The 22,028-nt window shown below is 38.3% G+C and overlaps 1 protein-coding gene across 6 annotated transcripts in view; it reads left to right on the top strand.

Annotated features, from left to right (window-relative positions):
- The window catches only part of tanc2b (tetratricopeptide repeat, ankyrin repeat and coiled-coil containing 2b), a 179,524-nt gene that overhangs the window by 48,979 nt on the left and 108,517 nt on the right, over nt 1–22,028 (top strand). For all 6 annotated transcript variants that reach the window (XM_028476874.1, XM_028476878.1, XM_028476877.1 and 3 more), the window contains one exon: nt 3,617–3,721. In XM_028476874.1, the coding sequence (XP_028332675.1) occupies nt 3,655–3,721 (67 nt within the window). In that variant the 5' untranslated portion in view covers nt 3,617–3,654. The remainder of the gene's footprint in view (nt 1–3,616; nt 3,722–22,028) is intronic.

The following is a 22,028-nucleotide window of genomic DNA, read 5'->3' as shown; positions in this document are numbered from 1 at the left end:
AAACGACACTTTGTCTTTCCTCTACGAAACACTGAGTCACATCACGGCTAGTTAGGAGTCGTCCAAAGAAAAGAAAATAAATAAAGAAACTGGAGCTCACATTAAACGATGCTAAAAACGTCTCAAATCTGGTTTCCACTTCCTCTGATGCATCCTATGAAAGTGATAGGAACGCTTTAATCGACCAGAGGACAGAGAGGAAGTGCTGTCACGCGTCGTATTAGATGTGCAATCTTATCCGATAAAGGATCTTTTAATGTCTGGGCAACGATTCTTTACATGGAGAAGGTGGAGACGACAAAAACCTGAACTTGTACAAATATTTCCTTTTCTAATCATTTAAAAAAACTATGTTTTTGTTAACATTATTTAGTTTCTACCTTAAACACATTGAGCTATTGATTGTAGGAGACCTTTGAACCCTCGAAGCACAACATCATCCAATTAGAGACGTGCGATATCGCTGAGTAATCAAAGCCTTGAAGTAATCTGATTTCTAAATTTCCAGTTATCTGAGTGGACTTTTACAGATTTAGCAAGACATGCTCCAGACAAAAGGTTTATTGTACAACTGGCTAGAGAAACATTTAAATGATCAAATAAATGGACGTATAAATAAATAAATAGATAAAGAGGCAAATAAATAAAGGAACCCCAGAGATTTGCGATAACTGTTTTTATTTTTTCTAAGATTTATTTACCTTAAAAATGCTTGATGTCTATTCCTGGCTAAATAAACACATAAAGGAACCCCTGAGAATTGCGATAACTAAAGTTTTTATTTTTTCTATGATTTATTTTTATATAAATTGTACATAAAACCATAAAAAATAATTCTAAATTTAAATTCTAAAGTCACTAACTAGTTTTAGAAGTATATTTCATTTAAAAAAAAATTTAATATGTGGATTTTTTGATCAGCTCTCTGTCCTTAAAGAGTAAAGGAAGCATCATACATTAAAGACGACTGAATGTTTCTTTAAATACAGTTTAAAATGTTCTTCCTAGTTTACATTTTGTAGTTAGCTATATGTTTTACCCTCCTTTGATTGTCGAGCACTGCTTGTGCTTTTTACAAGTCTTGTAACTTTAAAGGCTGTAATCTGATTGGACAGATCTCTCTTCAGTGTGATTTTCATCAGATGTTCGAGCACTGGAAACCTTTGAGGAATTTTATCTTGTCCCACAGAACGTGTGGCCCTGTGCTGGTTTAAGATGGGAGAAGATGATTGGCCAGTGCGTTCATTTGGTTTCTTTATGAGGCTCATCCAAGTCACCGCTGGATTTCAGTGATTAGGATCATCCAAATGAAAGCTGCTGTGGTTGTCATTCAGAAAAAAAAAATACATGACTGACTAATGCAGAATGAAAAACAAACTCCAAAAACACATAAAATCTCTCCAAAAACACACAAAATAGAAAAATACCTAAAGTGAATCCCATAGAAACACACAAAACAGCAACATAAATGCACAAAATATCTACAAAAACACTTGCTACAAAACATACAACATGACAAAAACACACAAAATGAAAACTAAAATCACAAAACAACAAATAAATGGACAAAATCACTTCAAAAATGCAAAAAACAAAGACAAAAACGCATAAAATCACTCATAAATACACAAAACCACTACAAAAACATCAAAAACACGTAAAACAACAAAAGAAATTCACAAAATCAGTTCATAAGCACTCAAGACAACAACATAAATACACAAAATGACCCGAAACACACAAAACTACAAAATCTATAACGACGAAACAATAACCACAAAAACACAAAAAATCACTCCAAAGACTCACAAAACAACATGAATACACAAAATCACCACAAAAACACAAACAAAACATACACTCAATCGAAAAAAACCAACATAATTACATGACATTCCAAAAACACACAAAACAACAAAATAAATGCACAAAAACACACAAGACAACAACAAAAACATGGAAAATCACCTCAAAAAACAGAAAAATACACAGAATGATGCCCAGAACACACAAAACCACAACAAAAACACACAAAAAGACCTTGAAAACTCAAAAAACAAATGCAAAAAATTCATCCTAAACAGGGAAAAAACACCAAACCACTCCAATACAACAAACACAAATGCCTACTTAAACTGAATTAAAATCTGAATATGAGAGGAGTTATTCAGAAGTTTGAACTCCTTTGTTGATCAGATCACGACGACCATCATCCTCGTCCTCCTCCTCCTCACTACTTTCCTTTGCCCAGAGTCTCTGCTGCTGTTCCTGGCACTGTCATCCTCTCCCTCAACGTCTTTAGAGCCCCCCTGGGTCCTGGGTCGCTGGGGGGGTTGTGAAGTGGAAGAGGCTTTTGGAGAGCTTTCTCGTGCTTTAATGTTGGGGGCCACAGCCAGCTACAGCGACTCAGCAGGAGCCCGTCTGTGGGGCTTTGCTGAGTCACTCCCATCTAATGGAGGACATCTGCTGCAGCTTTTTAATGGCCACATATCGTACTTGGAAAGGAAGGGGGGGAACTTTTGGGAAGTGGAGACCTGGGGGGGTTATGGTAGTAGTTTATTACATTCACACTGGGACAGGTGTGTGTGCTAATAGCCATCAGGTGAAAAGGAGATTTCACTACACAATAGACTCAAACAATAATAATGTTTGTTTACATTGCTCAACATCATTTATTTTGTGTGTTTACACACAAACGGGTGCTGTAGTGTTGCTGCAAATATCTGTAAGATGAATGGAGTGTTTAACCGAACCAGGCTTTCTGTTGTCTGTTTGGAGTCAATTTGTGTTTTATTTTTGTTGTGGTTTTATTTATTTATTTATTTATTTGTTGTGTATTTTTTTTCTTGTTTTGTGCGATTTTTGTTCTCATTTTGTGTATTTATATTGTCTTTTTTTTTTTTTCTCTTGTCATTTTCTTAACTTTTGATGTTGTTTCTTGTGTTAAAGAAGTCACTTTCTTTAGTTTTTGTTGTTTTGTGTGATAATAATGTCATTTTGTGCATTTTTGCTGTCATTTTGTGTATTTATGTGGTCTTTGTGTGTGTTTTTTTTCTGTTTTTACTTTGTGTGTTACATGAGTCATTTTGTGTACAAATTGAGGCCTAACATGCACTTAACTAACCACAAATTATTTTCCTTCTATTTTGGAGGTAGTCTGTATAGCCCAGAGGTGACACTGAAAGCTCTAAATTTACTTTCACACACTGATGTTGAACTTGCAGCATCAAACACTAACCCTTGACTTTCCCTGATCGTTTCATCCACTTTCCTGGATGATGTCTGCAGCAGAAACTGATGATATCTTTTAAACTATTATCAATTGATCTCTTTAAACACGATTACGTACAAAGGAGCATTTGTTCGCTGGTGAAATCACTGCTGCTTCCTCTCATTCTTCACTAATTACAAGGAAACATTTGATCTCCAGCTCAGAACAGTTGATGGGATTTTCCTGAAATGACTTTCTCACTTCAGTTTTGACACTTCGTCCTTTCTCTCCTCCTCTAGTGTTCAGTAATTAGTCAAGTCGCTTGCACACCAGTGACGGCGCTGATGTAAAGCTCACTACACAATGCTTGGCCCATGAAGTGACTGGTTGTTTCTTCTCCTGCAGGTTTCACTGTAGTCTGCTCCAGGGCATCTGCTGCAGTCATGTTTAGGAACAGCTTGAAGATGCTGCTGACGGGGGGGAAGGCCAACCGCAAGAGTCGCAGCAGTGGTGAGTCCGTCGCACAAAGACAGCGTTCCTGTATGTGTCTTAGCAGAATTGTGGTTCATGGCTCTGGGATTGGTCAACTACACCATTATGTGGAGCAGCTTTTTCGGACAGAAGGATGTTTGTAGCAGCGACGAAAAGCATTTAGATTAGACATCGGCAACTGGTCTGAAACGCCCTAGCACAAAATAACTCCAGTTTTTAACAAGTGCCAGGGCACTTGTTAAAAACACACAGAGCATTAATCAAAAACACGAAACGCCCAAAAACACTCTAAACAACAACAAAAATATGAAACAATGACAGAAGGATGCACAAAATAACATATAAAACACACAAAATGACAGGTAAAATACACGGAATGACTCTAAACTGACACAAACAATAACAGATTTATACAAAATGACATGAAAAACACACAATATTACTTTCAAACACACAAAATGACAAAAAAAATACATACAATGACCAAAAAAAATTCACAAGATAATGCCAAAAGCACGCGCGAGGATGTAAAAGTTTTATAGTTACAGAAAAATACACAAATGACTCAAAACAGCACAAACTCTTTCATGTTTCCTGTTTTAATGCTCAGATTGGTCACTTTACTAAATACTGACAGGAATATTGATCATGTGACCCTTGGATCAGACAATCCGCTGTGACAGAAGGTGTTTCATTCACTGCTAATGCGTGCACAGGTGAAAGTGGTATTACACTCACAGTGATATGTTTGGTTCCCACCTGCTACAGTCACCCTCAACATTGCTTTCCTCGCTGTAGTTTATTTTGGCTGCGTCGCTGCTCCCTCCTCGTCTCACTGATAGAAACCCTGCAGCGTAATGACGGCTCCTCATTGCAGCTGTAATGAAAACGCTGATTTATTTCATTGTGATGCAAACGCGTGTCTTCATGCAGGTGCAGAGCAGAGGTTGTCTAAGGTTGAAAAAGCTCAGCCTGTTGAACCATGGAATTCAATTCAACTTTATTTATAGAGCACAGAATACAACAAAGTCATCTCAAAGCGCTTAACGGTATAAAATTCATAGTAAGAAAGAAAGAGAACCCAACAAGATCCACATGAACAAGCATTTAGTGACAGTGGGAAGAAAAAACTCCCTTATTTTGTTTTTATAACTGGAAGAAATCTCCGGCAGAACCAGATTCAGAGGTGGCAGTCATCTGCCTCTACAGGTTGGGGTTTAGTGAATAGAAGGACAGTCAGAACAGGATGGAGGGATAGACCATCAGAGTGTCCCAGACTAGTTGAGCCATAAACCATTGGCCAGGAACCACCAGCTATAGCATCAAGACACCTGAAACAGAAAAGAGAGCGAGGAGAAGGCACAGACTGCAAGGAAAACATGGTACACTATGATACACTCGTTTCTAGTGGTTAGGTTAATATTAATATTAAACGTATTGCGGCCTCCACCATGCTCTGAAATGCTACCACTTCACACAAGGTTTCGCCTTGTACTGGGCGCACGTAGTGATCTCATCGATCACTACAGAGGAGATGCTTGTCTGCTTTAAGTATCGCAATCATACGATGTACGCTTTAGTAAATAAGTAGGTTTTTAATGTAACGGTCTCTCTTAATGTTTTGAGGTGTTGACCATTTACGTGTAACAATAGGACCATTCCATGTCCATTTTAGGTTGTTGCTCTTATACCATATATGCTTTAGCAAATAAGTAGGTTTTGAGTTTACTTTTAAAGGTGGAGAGAGTAGCAGCCTCTTGTACTAAGACTGGGAGCTGGTTCCAAAGGCGAGGAGCCTGGTAGCTGAAGGCTCTGGCCCTTGTTCTACTTCTGGACACTTTAGGAACTTCCAGGAGACCAGCAGACTGAGAGCTGAGTGATCTGATAGGGCACTGACAGGTCACTAAGATATACAAGAGCTAGATCATGTAGAGCTTTGTATGTTAACAGGAGGATTTTAAACTCTATTCTAGATTTTACAGGAAGCCAATGAAGGGAAGCCAATACTGGAGAAATATGCTGTCTCCTGTTTGTATCTGTTAGTATTCTAGCTGCAGCATTCTGAATTAACTGGAGACTTTTTATGAGTTGCTAGAACATCCTGAAAGTAGGGAGTTACAATAATCTAATCTAGATGTAACAAATGCATGGATTAATTTTTCAGCATCACTCTGGGCCGAGATATTCCTGATTTTATTATTATTATTTTTTCTTATTACGGAGGTGGAAGAATGAATAGAGGTAACTTACAAAGTTCTTCTAAACTGATCAATCTCATTGATATTTCTCATACACAAAGGAAAAGCATGTTTGCATTTGTCAATAACAATAAGTCCAGACAACAGAAATCCATTCTTTGAAAGTATGTTGTATTGATAAACAGTTAAACAATGTTTTTTCTAAAGATTTCCAAAGCCACAGTGAAATGTTTTTATTTCCAATACAGGATTCCATTAGCGACTATGAAGCCTCATTGATTGGATTTTAATCATCATTTACACCCAATACATTAACACGAGTCAGCATTTACTAAGAGTTTTTAACTCACAATGATGTGTACAGATTCTAAAAAACTAATTCAATCTGTTGTACTTTCTAGTTTTACACACTGTTGTTTTTTCGTCTTTTTCTTTCTTTCTCGTCTTTTTTTCTTCATCTTCTTTCTCTTCTTTGTCTTTCTTTTCTTCATCATCTTTCTCTTCTTCGTCTTTCTTTTCTTCTTCATCTTCTTTTTCTGTCTTCTTCTTCTTCTTGGTCTTCTTTTTCTTGGTCTTCTTCTTCTTCTTGGTCTTCTTTTTCTTGTTCTTCCTCATTACCCACATTTAGTCTGGTTTTGCCAATCAAATGCTGGCTCCTGATTGGTTGATGCAAGATGTTGTCTTCAGCAGGTGTACTACCTTCTTTCTTCTTCTGCATATTTTTGTTCACACAACTAAGCTTGTGTGATTGGATTGTGCACTTCCTGTTTCAGGAGTGCCAGAGCTCAGATCTATGTGTTGTTCTTTGATCTGCATTTGGAGAAATACTTTGAGCCCTGAGTTACTAAGCTCTCCAATGGCACTTTTTAAATTGAATAGCACAGATAAGCTGCGTGATGACTGTGAGTTTCTCCAACGTGGCACTCTGGGTTTTATCGCCTCAGTGAAGGCAATAAGATTTGTGTTGGGTATTTCACTATCAGACTCTATCATTAAGTTTATTCTTCTTTGTCCAACATTTCAAGATCTTCTGTGAAAGTTCACTTGTGTGTGACTGTAATCTCTTTGAAGATTCAGACAGCTCAGGCCAAATAAACAGATGCTGTTCCTGAAAAGACATTTCCTATGGAAATGTCCCTTAATCACATGACTTTTAGAGTCTTCTTGGGAAATGTGGAGGAGTCGGTCTCCTTTCGGAAGCATTTTGGGTAAATTCTTGACGGCAGTTGCCTACACGCTCTCATCAGGAGGGATGGAGATGTAGGCCCAGGCTGGAAACAAACTCACCAGCGTGACTTTGCAATTACAGTTTATGGCAGCAGCTGATTAGAAAATGAGAAATGAGGTTGAAAGGTCAAAGCGTCTGGACAGAAAACAGTATCATGACTAATGAGTTGGAGACAGACGGACTAAATAGTACCGGTTGTGCAGATGGAAATTCCACTCCTGTTTGTGAAGTTTGATGAGAAGAATGTGTTTTTTTTTTTTTACCTCAAACCGTCAACTTCTACAGAACTTTGAGTGATTGTAGAGATCTTTGATATTAGCTTCCTGCCGATATACGATATGCCGATAATCAGAGGTCACAGAAAAAGTGGTAAAAAAAAGATTCAAAGCGGAAATATTTGCTTAAAAGTGGCAGAAAGGGGGTGTTTAAACTGGCAAATAATGGGCATGACAAATCGTGAATTTGGTTAATTGGCAAAAATAAGCCAGAAATATGGTGGAAAGAGGTTAAAAGTGACAATAATGGGACAACATATGTGACATTAGGTGGAAAGAGTGGTGGAAAGGGTTTATTAATGCCAAAAATGTCTTGAAAGTGGAAAAAATTTGCAGAAAATGCATTGAAATTTGATGATGTGCCAGAAATGGGAAGAATGTAGCAAAAATATGGCAAGAAAAAGTGATGAAAATAGGTTAAAATTTGGCAAGTTTGGTGTAGTTGCAGAATGTGGCCATACCAGCCTGTCATTGGCCGATCTTGTTAGATCTCGGAAGCTAAGCAGGTCTGGGCCTGGTTAGTAGTTGGATGGGAGTGCACTGAGAATTCCAAGTGTCACAATGGGGGACAGTCGCTCCAGTGGTGTCTGTCATTGTGTCTTTGGGCAAGGCACTTCACCCACATTGCGTAGTATGAATGTAGTGTTGGTGGTGGTTGGAGGGGCCGATGGCGCACTATGGCTGCCTCGCTTCTGCCAGTCTGCCCCAGGGCAGCTGTGGCTACAATAGTAGCTTACCACCACTAAGTGTGGAGTGAAAGAATAATGCCTTAATTCTGTAAAGCGCTTTGAGTGTCTATGAAAAAGTGCTATATAAAATCCAATGCATTATTATTATTATTATTATTATTAAAAAGGGTAAAAAAAAGGGTAAAAAAAGCAAAAATTAGCTGAAAATATTAAAATATTTTTAGTTTCTTGAATCCATCTGGTGTCTCGCCACCCCAAGGTTGAGAAACCCTGCTCTAATTGTTTGAAAAGATGATCATCATGATATGTAGGATTGCAGTTGAACCAAACATTTCCATGTCTACATAAAATCCAGCACAGAGGCAGACTGATCTTTAAACACCTGTAAAGCTTATGTTGCCACTGTGCACGTGTTCTTAACATTCATATGCAACTGAAGCCCAAAGTCCACGTGTTTCTCTGCCCTCGTATTCTTTGGTCTGACTGTCTGTGGTCATGCTCGTCTCCTCTTCCAGTAACGGCGAGTGGATATGCAGCAGGTGCTTTAAAGGAATCAAACGAGTCCCCCTAATTACTCGGCTCTAATTGATGGCCCATTTTCCTCAGTGGCTCAGAAATCTAATTAGAGATCAACAGATCAGCAAACACACTTTAAGCTTGATTGCATAGACAGGAAGTCGCATAACCGTCAGAGCCCGATGCGACGCTCAGGCATCATTAAAGCTTTGTGGACGGATTGTGTTCCAAGTTCTTTGTTAGGCAGATATATCACCCAATAACAGTCTCTGTGAAAGTAATGAGGGCTTTCTCAGGCTTTTCACAACCTTTATAACCTTTAAAAAATATGTTTTTAATTCCAACTTTGAAGTGTCAGGAATAAATGTTTTAAAGCAGTAAGTTTCACATTTACTTTTTCATTTTTTTACATTTTTTTTTTTACGTTTTAGGTAAAATAAGGACTTGACTCACTAATATTAAAGCATTGTAATTGTATAAAATAATATTGATGCTTCAAAGAATAAATAATTTAAAATATATGAAAATATTTGTTTTCTAATTTTGACATTTTAGGTTTTTCCCTTCCGACCCAGAAACAAACAGTCTACTGGGCTGCGACCCTGTATTGGTAACCAAAGTTTTACATCTTACACTATTTTAATAAACAATTACCAGTAATTGACACTGTGTATTACTGCCAAGTATTGAATTAATAGAATGCAGAGATTTTTAAGAAAAAACTAACAAATTACAAAATGTCTTTAATCTTTCAATTTTTTTCATTTCTACAACTTACTGTTACTAAGGTTACAGGAGAGCATTTTAAGGTCAGTTGAGTGTCTTGCTTAGGGACCTATAGTAGTAGTGATGAGCTTGATAATTGCAGAATACTTAAATAATAAGATTAAAATGAATAAAAAAGGGATAATAAAGCTTTGTCTTAATTTTCATTTATTGCTTACCTCAGTGATGCACGCTGCTATGTATTTATAAAACAGTATGCTGAAAATTCAGTGTACTTCTGAATCTAATAAATATGTTGGATGAAATGATGCTGCATATTTACATATATATGGCTGTTTACATGTAAAGTGAGCTACGGAATATCCAGTTAGCATCAGCAGCGGCATCCAACTCTTTGAAATAAATCATTTCACCTCGTGGTAATATAATCAGATGGATGTTAGAGGAGCAGAAGCTGCTTAACGCGGGGCTGATTCTGGCTGATCTCCATAGAGCGACAGCTTGGCACCCGCTGCTCCACAGAATGGCAGAATGGGCCCTTCCTTCCTGTAGAAATGAACCCAGGGAGTGAATGGATGGATTTGGGATGCACGGAGGACGCCACATGCAACGCTTCCCTCTCTGCAACGCGAAAAATGTCAAGCGCGCTGTGACTTTAAGATGGACGAATAATCACGCAGCACTGGCTAACAGCATTTAAATCAGATAGAAAGTGCCTAACACAAAGAGAGAAAATTACTCTAAAAACAAACAAATCATTAATTAAAATCACAAAATTTACCAAAAACACACTAAACGAGAAGAAAGATACACAAAATAACAACCAAAATTTAAAAAACAACCAGAAAGTACACAAGATGACACTAAAAGCACACGCAAGGATGTATACGTTTCATAAAAATACACGGAATAACATAAAAACACCCAAGAAGACCACAAAAAATCTGGATTAATTGACCAAAAATACACAAAACTACTTAAAAACACACAAAAAGAAAACAAAAACACATAGAATGACCAGAAAATATACAAGATAACACCAAGAACACATAAAAGGATGTTAAAGAAATTATGAAATTACAGAAAAATACACTAAATACTCATAAAGCACACTAAATGACACCAAAAATACACAATATGACACAATATGACGGTCAAGATACTCAGTATGACTCTAAAATGACATAAAAATACACAAAATAACACGTTTGGTGTTATTAGACAGCAGTGGCGGTAATCAGGTGCTGCTATTCAGTAATGTTTCACCTTGAAATGTGTATAGATTTCTTCTTGTTATCCAACAATGTAGCACATGCAACTACATGCAACATTTGTTTAATATCATTTAGACGAGTCTCTAATTTTCATCATAGTCCCGCCATACATGCAAATGTATGGTATATTATATATGGTTCCAATCAGGCTCTTTGTGTTTCACTCTCCTGGTGCAGACTGTAGCCCTGGAAGCAGACATGAATCTGTGAGTCAATATGGCTCACAGCTGTTGAGAAGCGCTCTGACCTTTGGTCACTGAGAACAACAGTGTGATGTCTGCAGCCTCCTCCAGCTCATTTAGCTTTCTTCCCTCCGCTGTTGACATTCAGAGGTGCCTTTATGCAGCAGTGGTGAAGCAGCAGTTGTGCACGGTTAAAAGAAGAGAAGCTGCAGCGTCCAGCCTCCTCGTGTAGACCAGTGGTTCTCAACCTTGGGGTCAGGACCCCATCTGTGGTCACGAGACACTGGGAGGGCGTCGCCAAATGCCTTCAAGAAACTACAAATATTTGAGCCAATTTTTGCATATTTTTACCCTTTTTCTGCAACTACACCAAACTTGCCATTTAATGCATTTTTGCTACAATTCTACCATTTTTGCCACTTCACCATTAAATTTCAAAGTCTTTTCTGCATCTTTTTTCACTTTCAAGACTTTTTCAGCACTTAAAAACCCTTTCCACCACTTTTCCCACCTAATCTCACATATGTTGACCCATTCTTGTCACTTTTAACCTCTGTCCACCATATTTCTTGCTTATTTTTGCCAATTTAACCACATTCACGATTTGTTATGCCCATTATTTGCCAGTTTAAACTAATTTTTCCTACTAATTGTTCTAATATTAACACTTGGAACCCTTTATACCACTTTTTTGGTCTGTTTTTGGCTACTCTAATTTGAAACTGTTAACCAATTTCTGTGGGTTTTAAAATTACCATTTCCACCATTTTGGAAAATAGAACAATTAGTTTAAACTGCAAATATTGGGCATGACAAATCATAAATATGATTAAATTGACAAAAAAAACGACCATGAAATATACTAAAAAGAGGTTAAAAGTGACAATATATATGACATTAGGTGGGAAAAGTGGTGGAAAGAGTTTATAAGATAAAAATGTGTTGAAAGTGGAGAAAATGTCCAGAAAAGGCATTGAAATTAGATGTAGAAGTGGCAGGAATGGGAGTAATGTAGCATAAATGCATTAAAAGGAGATAAATATGGCAAGAAAAAGTGATGAAAATAGGTAAAAATATGGCAAGTTTGGTGTAGTTGCAGAAAAAGAGTAAAAATAAGCAAAAATGGGCTCAAATTGTTCAGAAAATATTCTTTGTTTTTTGAAGGGATCTGGGGACCCCTTCCCAGTGTCTCACAACCCCAAATAAGGTCCTGACCCCAAGGTTGAGAACCCCTGGTGGAGACTATGAATGCATGGGTATAATCGCTCGGTCTCATCAGAGTTAGGCTGATGAAGTGTTTACTGAGCTGTCGCTGAGGCTCTTAACTTTGTCCGTCTCTTCAGAGGATTGTTTGATGTCATTTCCTCTAAAGCTCTAAGGAACAAACAAATGATCATTTAAACCGTGCGTGTGCGTGCGTGCGTAAAACCTACGCACACAGTAAACATGTCAAAAGTCCCTGACGTTTTTTTTTTTTTTTAACTACTCGTCGATGGAACTGGTTGACACGACCCTGCATCACCTGTGGCCTGGTATGCAGCGTTGCCGTGGCAACAAAGCTGCGACTAAACGAAAGGACGTTGAAGGTCAAAGTGAATTCGAACTGCAGACGTGCTGTGGAGACTGTGGGGGAGGGGTTATTGAGAGGTGTCAGAAGTGGCACTCGCCCATCGTGTGGTGTGTGGGAGGCACTTATTAGCCCATCATTAGGCCCACACGCCTTCATTAACGATCTCCATGGACCCTAAAGATGGAGACAGACTTTATAATGAAGGCAGTGAATCCTTCCCTTCTTTTTTTATCTGGATTCAAATAATCATGTTAGACTCAGTTCTAATATTAAGATGAAATAAAATATTTTAAAGGGAAAGTATTATGAAAAATGCACTTTATAATTGTTTTGCTACAGTGATGCACATTCCTTTAGCCTCATTCAGAGGGTCAAAATTGAAAAAGTTCTGTTTCCTTCCTTGTTATTCCACAATTTGTAAAAAGTCAGTTCCAAATGGGTGAGTTGGATTTTTCTGGCATTGTGACTAGGGATAGATATCCCAATACAACTTTTTCATCTCCAATATGATACCGATATTGCAGCCTTGCATATCGGTCGATACCGATATTGATACGATACGATATCAGCACGAATCATACATACAGTACTTTTATTATTTATTTTGTAGTGTGGAATGTTAGTGATGTTACTCAAACAGAGAACAATAGTCAGCAACAGTTGGATACTTTGTTGCAGTGTGAACCACAGTCGTTGGAGCGGAGCATTTTATCGGAACGCTCATATCGGTGATTTTAGATGCAGTCCGATAAAATCCGATTTTCGTTTTCTTGCTGATACTTACAACAAATTGAACAATCAAAGATATATTGACGAGATGAAGGTTTTCTCTCATTTTTGACTAAATTGTTCCTTTTTGCTTCCAAATGTACAATTATATCCTGAGGAATATCCATCTGAAGTAGAATGTTGTGCCCTATGGGGTTAATTTTGAAGTTATTAAGTGTTCTTGAATCTCTAATGAGTGAGGCCCTTTTTAGCACGGCTACATGATGTTATTTTTTAACTTGGAATTAGTTATTCTGAATTAAATAATTTGGAATTAAAGTGTCCTGCTTCGTGTTTACATGGTTATAGTAATTCCCGAACTGTGCAGCAGTATGGGGACACATTTACTCCGTCTCTGGGTCTTGATGTCACCCGTCCGATGAAGCCAGTTCTATTTGCTGATCTCCATGTGTGTGATAAGTCCATGTGTCTGTGTTAATATCAGTATGTTTATTCCTTCGTCCATCCCCTTTTTTCATTATATCCATGTCTTTTAAGGCTCTTATTAAATAGTGTCAGCTCTATTCACGGCCACCATGTTGTATTATGTCGTCACCCAGCACATCATTGCCGCAAGTCGCACATGCGCAGAACGACCGGAAATAACTTAAAGCGTAATTAAGTGTTATTAACTGTTTACAAAAAAGAGGAATTATTTAATTCAGAATTAAAAACGCAATAAACCAGCCACCTAATTCTGCTTTAAAGAGGAATTAAAGCTCTCATGTAAACATGGCCACTGGTGATGTTTAATCATAAAAACTTTCAACATCTCAAACGTCAACTTCTCCAAAAAGGTTTTGTGAGGAGCTTTGCTTGCTAGGTGACATTTAAGAGGCTGAGGCTGTTCCTCAATGTGGTTCTTTTGTGAAGGGGAGTCATGTGGAGCGTGATGTGTGGGTGAAAAGCTCTGGTCTAACCCCTCCTCCCCCTATCATCACAACATCAATAGCTGTTACTGGATTTCCTTTTCTTTTTATAACTTCACCATTTTCATCAGCATTTCTCTCTCTTTTTCATGCAGTCACTTCTGATAGTTGTTTTGAGATTGGCTTTAGTGCCCATTATAATACTTTGTTTAAAGGGTTAATGGCTGAAGTGTGTGTTTGGAAGCTAGTGTTAATTTAACTTTTTGGGGTATTTCCCACTTTGAATGAAGGTGAGCTTTCAAGCCCCACCTGCCCCCATTGCCCCCCAAATAATGTTGACAAATAACACATTTTCAAATGTATTGAACTAACAGGGAACAAGTAACATCATATTTCTGTATTTTTCATCTATTTTGATCATGTAATGCACATGTGTCAAACTCAAGGCCCGAGGGCCAATTCTGGCCTTTCAGAGCATCTGGTTTGGCTCTCAGAAAAAAAGTAAAAATGACAGAGAAAACATGAATTATTGTGTAAATTATCAAATAATTCAGTTTCAAGAACTTCTTTTGTTGTTGAAAGAATTTTTTTTCCAAAATCATGAAATTCTTCTTAAATCATTCCACAAAATCTACCCAAATTAAATACAGTTGGTCAAAAAAATGAATTCATCAAAGGACATTTAAGTATTTGTCACTAATTGCTTGGAATTTGTTGAAGCCTTCCATACTGTATGTATGGAATATTTATAACTGGAAGCGCAAACTTGGGCACATTAATGTTGAAATTGTTAGTTTTCCCACCTACAATGTAATGTATGAAATATAGAATAAGATGAATTATTATAATAATTATAGCATTATGAGCTGCCAACCTTTTTCAATATTTCTGCTGCTGCGCCTGATGCAATTCTTCTTTTTTTTTTTACTGTGAAGAGAAATTTCCCCCCTCAAAAAATGAGATTGCGATAACGGTTATGATAAAGCTCCCCTCCTCCAAATGCAATGGCAGTTGGAAGAGAGAGAGAGAGAGAGAGAGGCCTGCTGCTCATGTGTGTATGTGTGTGTGTGTGTGTGTGTGCACTGACACCCAGAGCTCACTCTCCCTCCCTCGCTGCTCACATTGTTGAAAGCTCTCAGCCTGTCTGGGCTGTTCACAGCTTCTCTCCTCCCTCCTTCCCTTTCCTCCCTCTCTCCGTTTGCTTCTTTTTCCCTTTTTTTTCTTCTTTTCATTTCTTTCCTAAACCCTTTCAGTCTCCTCTTTTTTTGGTTCAGGAGCTGCTTTACAATGTGTCAGGATTTTTTTATTGCCTAGGCAGACACTACAGCTGCTTGACTGACAAAGGTGAGCTGCATGTGCCAGGGTGAGAGGATGGATGGATGGATGGATGAATGGATGGATAAATGTGGGGAGCGTTGGAAACATGAATACTGTTGAATCCACTGTGAAATGTTTCTCTGTGCTGTATCATTCCGCTGTGCATGAACCCATCTCTTCCTTTGATAGGGAAAGGCTTCCTCTGTGTGTGTGTGCTGTGTGTGTGTGTGTTGAGCATGTGGCTGATGTCGCAGGTGTCACCTTGACCCAAGACTTCAGCATCTCAGTAATAATCAGTGTGCTGACATGTCGTGCCACACCTTGACTCAGCGTGTCACTGTAGGAGAGGAGGAAGTGGAATAAGTGTTGGGATGCCACAGTCTGGAACACATTGGTACATAGATGAGCCCTGATTTTTAGATGATCAATGTTGCTCCTTATCTCCCCGTTGTCCCTTTATCTGACGACTACTTGTTTTTCCAACCTGGTTCTATTTGACCAAAGCTTACCCACAATATATTTAATGTAGACTTGCAACAAATGGACAGTTTTCGGCTTACATCAATTTCCTAAAACATACGGGAAAGTACAGAGCAATAAAGGCATGGAACCCCTTACCATTGGTGTTGCCTAAATGAAGATAAGTGTTTGGCCTTCTTATGAATTTAAATGCATTGATGATTTGCCTGTAAATATGATTGTATTTAACCTGGAACCCAGTAAGACTAGCTGTGCTCCAGGGTACAGCTAATGGGGATCCTAAATAAATAAACATATGCACTTGATTTTCCTATTCAGGGTATACCCAATTCTGTTTCCCCCTGTCCTGTGGGGTTCCTCAGGGCTCTGTTCTTGGACCCCTTCTGTTTAGCCTTTATAGCTATAAGGTTGATTATCAGAGCTATGTGGATGACACACAACTATATCTATCACTGAACCCAGATGACTGTGGTCCCATAGAGGTGTTACGTGACTGCGTAGAAAAAAATAAACTGCTGGATGAGTGAAAACTTCCTTCAACTAAACAAACTAAACTTCCCAAAATCATGCCATAATTGATTTGTTTGGACTGATTAAGTTAAATCTAGTTAATTGTAATTTTCTATGCTTCAGAACTTGAAACAGCACACTTAAAGGTGCAGTTGGTAACTCGTAAAAGTGACTTTTTGTCATATTTGCTAAAACTCTCACTATGTAAAGACAGCATTACATTAAACTAGTAATAGAAAAAAAAACAGGCTCATTAAGTCCCACCTACTACTCATATTGCAAATTGCCAGAATACACCGCGACCGAGCAAAAGGAACCAATCAGAGCCAGGATTGTGTTTGATGGACTGTCTGACAGCTGTCGATCACAATCCCCCACCCCCTTCCGCTTCACATCTCCGAAAGTCAATACCTGCGTGTTACGGCCCAGGCTTGTTTGAGCCACCACAAATAAGAAGGGGGGACACAACGTCAACATTTAAGCTCATATGAGCACTTTTATTTACACCAGGTGATTGGAAGTGTGTGTGATTGCAGCAGCGTGACCTGACGTGGCCGAGCCACAGCAAAGGTATTGTGCCTATGGAACTCAGTTCAGAGGAGGAGATGAAGGAAGGTGGAAGCGTGAAGACACCAAATTCTTCCTGGTTGCTGTTGTTTTATTACAAAGTATCAGACGATATCTTTATGAAGTTATTTATCAGTTTTGTTGTGTGGTTTACACACCAACCTCCTCTGGGGTAGGGACTTTTGAGGCATGGCAGGAGAGCAGTAGAGAAGGAGGGGGAGGGATCTGAAAGTTGTACTCCTTCAACTTGCCGACTGCACCTTTAAATTTCAGCGAAGCTTGATTGTATACAATCTTGCAAAATTTCCTAGACAAGGCAGTTTTGCGAGATTTAGTAGTGAGATTTTGCGTAGCGAGACAAACTAAACGTGACAAAATCATGCCAGAATACAATAATAGGGATTGATTAGGTTAAATCTGGTTAATTGGAAGTTTCTACGCTTCAGGATTTGAAACAGTACACTCAAATTTTGCCAAAGCTTGGTCTCTTATGGTCTCGCAAAGTTTCTAGGAAATTTTGCATTATATTTGACAAGTCCATCCATTTATCTCCAAACACTTGCTACACATTTAACCACCCAATTAATGAAGGACAAATGGTGAAAATGTCTGATATTCTCAACCCAAACTTGTTGGTGAAATTCTGTCCATTTTCTGTAATCAAGGGAAATTGGAGGCTTTGTATTCATCGACTATTTTAAGGAGTTTTGTAAAGATGTTGGTTTCTGTTGTGCCCGTCTAGTATCTAGACCTCTGAGGTTTTAACATTAGCAGTTAGTCTTTTGGTTCTGTGAACTAATGTCATCATTGAGCTGGTGTTATCCAAGTCTTCACCTTGTTCATCCAGCCTGGTTTGTGTTTGTTTTCTGGCGTTTTACACTGTTTTGGTGACAAAAGGTAAGGGACATCTATGAGGTTTTTATTCTGCTTGAAATTGCACAATAATCTGTGAACTGAGGTTGCTTCTGTTGATGTTTCTTATTGAGGCTTAAAGAGATGTGACATGGCAAAGGAACATCTACAGATTCCGTTCTTCAATCAATTATCTTTCCTTTAACTCCAAAACATGGTATTTTCTGTGGTGTTTTTCATAAATGTCTATGTTGAGCTAAAAGTTGTGTCTGAACAAGGCATTTCAGTTCTAATGTGATGAATGTCTTCCTTTCGTACCTCAATCGTCCTCCTTTTTCCCCTTTTTTTAACACCTCAAATGACTTCTTTGGAGAATTGCTGTTTAAAACTTTATCAGTGACTTTTTTGAGGACTTTGATATCTGGAGTTTCAACGGGTGAAGGGATGTGGAAAATCAAATGTATTCAGGTCCCAGAGGGGGAAATACATATCAGCACAGAGATTCTCTCTAGTGGACTCTAGGTGGATCTCGGGCCTTGTTTTGTTTCTTCAAGAAGGTACATTTCAAAGGGGGGCGTCTAAAAACCCTGCAATGGATTCCCGTTGATGCCGGAGTTGCTCACCCGGCCTCTTCCTTTTCAACATGGCTCTTTTCCGGCCTTTATTAGTGATCACATCTAAGTGAACTGATTGTTAAATACCCGTCTTTGGCTTGAGTTTTGACCCTTTTTCTTTTCTGCAGTAATCCAACACAGCGTTACTGGAACTGCCATCTCATGATCCCCAATGACTCCCAAACAACACCCAAAGATACTTGACAAACATACTTGCACCTTTTTCACTGATCCCTTCTTATTTTCTGTTACTCACCCATTCACACTAATGGAGATAGAGCTTCTAATGCTTCGTTGGGAGAAACTTGGAGTTTATTGCCTTGCCCTTAAGCAAAGAGAAGGGCATACTCAGCACTCAATCTACAGAGTTCTTAATTAAAAGACAACACACCCTTCCAGCCTCAAGTGACTCCTCCTCCTGCCTGAAGAGGACATGCCATTCCTTTCCTGGAGGGACTGTGACTTTGGGCTAGGCTATCCTGAGTCCCAATTCAAGCCAGTTTGCTTCATACACAACCATCAGAGCATTAGGCACCCTGTGCATAAAAACCACTGAGACGACGATGCACAACCGTGATCCAAGTTGACGTTTTTCCTCTGACCGCAGATTTTCTGTTTCAACATTTCCTGAATTCCTTTTCAAAAAAACTTGATTCTGATTTCCCGGCTTTACCTTTAACTGACACGCTAAACATCCCCAAGTCCTGGCCAATATACTCCTCTATGCTTTAAAAATGGATGAATGGGGAGTGGTGGCCTAGTGGTTAAGGAGAGTGGGCTTGTAATCGGAGGATCACCATTTTGAGTCTCACCCAAGGCAACACTGTGGGATGTTGAGCAAGTCCCTTAACCCCAATCCAACTGCTCCCCAGGCACCTGCAGTTGGCAGCTGACTGCTACCCCTCGGGGAAAATGGGTAAAAATGCAGAGAAGAATTTCACAACAGTGATCAATAAAGGTTACATTATTATGAAACCATTCGCTAAAATCTTGCGACAGAGCAGCACAATATTTGACAAGCCCATCTGTTCTTTTCTTACAAACTTTCACAATTTATCATCTGTTTGACATGAAAAATGTGAAAATGTTTGATACGTAGGTGGCGATACTACATTCCGTAATATATTGCTATATCTGTTTCAGGAATTTATTCAGTTATTTCTGTAAATTTTTTGTGATTCTGGAAATCAGGAAAGAAGTAGAAGAACAAAAGTATCTTTGTTTCTTTTAATAGCGTGTTACGCCAGTTAGAGCTGGGCGATATGGACCAAAACTCATATTTCGATATTCTTTTTCAAAATGGCGATATACAATATAAATCTCGATATTTTTAATTCAAATAATGTCAGACCAGAAAGACAATTGCACAGTTGCACAATATGTGTCACTTTTGACTTTTTCTCCTGTAAGGGACAGCACGTGTGAGTGAGTTCTGTAGTGTGGCTTGTTTAGGGGAAGGTCTGGGTTAGGACGCACTGAGAAGTCCATCTAACTGAGCTTTTCATGCTGTTCTGTAAAGTAGAGAAAGCAGCAAATCCTAAAACAAGTATGTTAATACAAAATGAGCTATAAAATGAAAATATATCGATGAAGGTGATATATTCATTTTCTTTATTGCCAAAATAGTAAACTCGATATATTGTCCAGCCCTAACACTAGTACACAATATAGTTAAAGTCAACTGTAAGGCATTATTAACTCAGTAAATGTTTTCTGTAGTGCACTCTGAGGTGATTTGATTGACTGTGAGTAATCACATGGTTCTTCATTACACTGAATATAAGCTAACAGACCTTATTCTTTGTTGTGCTTGTTTTTCATAAATCACAAAATCCCAGAGTTGACCTAGAACAGATGATCTGTTTGTTTATTTGAGTTGGTTTGGGATTCAGCAGAAAAGCCTCCAGTGATGGTTAGCGAGTGCTAATTGTTGTGTTTGTGTGGTTCAGGTATATCTGAGCAGCGTGTTTTGGTCACTTCTGTTCCTTTTCTCTCGGCCCCCTCACTCTGTCATCTCCACACTGACTCTAACTCTCTCACACTTGCTTGCTCCCACCCACTCGGATATTTCTGGAGAACAAAAGGAAAGAGGAGAGAGAGAGAGAGAGAGAGGGAGATAAGCCGGGCGAGCGGGGAAGGCTTAATGTAGCGGCCCTGCGTAGGCTAATGAGTCTTCACCTCCTCTTCCTCCCATCCTCGTCTTTTTTATATCTGAAGCCCTTCTGTCTCCATTTATCCACATCTTCTAACAACCAAACCTGTCCACCTCCACCCTCAGACGCGCTCCCATCCTGGTGTAATTTCCCTCTTCATCATTGTTGTATCCATTCATCTCTGCTCCTCTTGTTTCACCTCTTGTAGGCTTTTCCATCAGTTCCTCCTCCTCATCTTCATCCTCCTTTTCGTCAAGTCCCACTCATTCCTCCCATTCATCATCATCTAGCTATGAGGCGCTAACCAGGGATGGGGTCAATTATAATTGCAATTGTGTAATTGACAATTAGTTACAATTATGGCATAATTATAATTGGAAAATGATGTTACTGTTACTGTTTGAAATTGTAATTGGCATGGAAATGATCTAAAACTTGCATTTATAATTTAATTAAACGCAAACCAAGGGGTAGACTGTTACAGTTGTATTTCTGCCACATACGTAAATAATTATTAAAATATGTTTCATATCAACTTTTCCCACTACCTGCCACTTCTCTCCAGGATCATTTTACCATTTAAAAAAAATAATATTTTCATCGATTAGGAAGCCTAACAAGGTACCCCAAGAGATTAGAAATAAATCAGATGATAGATCATATTTATTTGTGTATTTTACAGATGATTAAGACATGGGTCAAACTGACCAGTTATCATAAGAGATGCTAACAGAAAGCTAACACAAGAGGAATGTTGCATTTTTTTGGGGTTATTTATTTCAGACTCAGTAATTTTGATTAATTGTAATTGAAATTAAATTAAATTAAAATAATTGTATTTTTAATTGTAATTGGAAAAGATGTAGGTCACATGTAATCATAATTACTGAGCCTAAAATAAATAATCTAATAAAAGGGAACCTACCTCTTGTGTTAGCTTTCTGTTAGCATCTCTTATGATAACTGGTCCTAAATCAGCTGTAAAATACACTAAGAATAAATATCTATCATTTATTTTTATTTTTCCTATCTCTTGGTTACCTTGTTAGGCTTCCTAATCAATGAACATATGAGTTTTAATATTTTTGGTGTTGACGTCTGAGCCTTTTTTTGTCAGTATACCCCTAGATTTACATTGTTTTAAATGGGTAAAATGTAGGAAAGCTTGTTAACTACATACAGTATGTGTAGAAATGTAACGTGGTTCCCCAGTTTAGCGTTAAAATATAATTGACCATTTTTAATAGAAATTTTATGCCAATTACAAAGTCAATTATCTGAACTCAATAGACAGCAACATATTTTTTAAATTACAATTACATCATAATTGTAATTAATTATCAATTATGCGATTATAATTGACCCCAACCAGCAGCAGCGTCCTGTTGTTTGTGTCGTTAGGAAAGCCGGACTGTCATCATTCCTTTTGATGTCGATGCACAGGAAGCGCCACAATGTTGCGTTGCCGTTGTGTGCACCACATTTCATCAGCAGCTGACAGAACTGGGAACCCAGCCGTGCGTCCATATGCATCAAA

This window comes from Gouania willdenowi, chromosome 19, assembly GCF_900634775.1.
Source record: "Gouania willdenowi chromosome 19, fGouWil2.1, whole genome shotgun sequence".
NCBI lineage: Eukaryota > Metazoa > Chordata > Actinopteri > Blenniiformes > Gobiesocidae > Gouania > Gouania willdenowi.
Note: the sequence above shows the minus strand (reverse complement) of the source record. Positions and strands in the feature narration are given on the sequence as shown.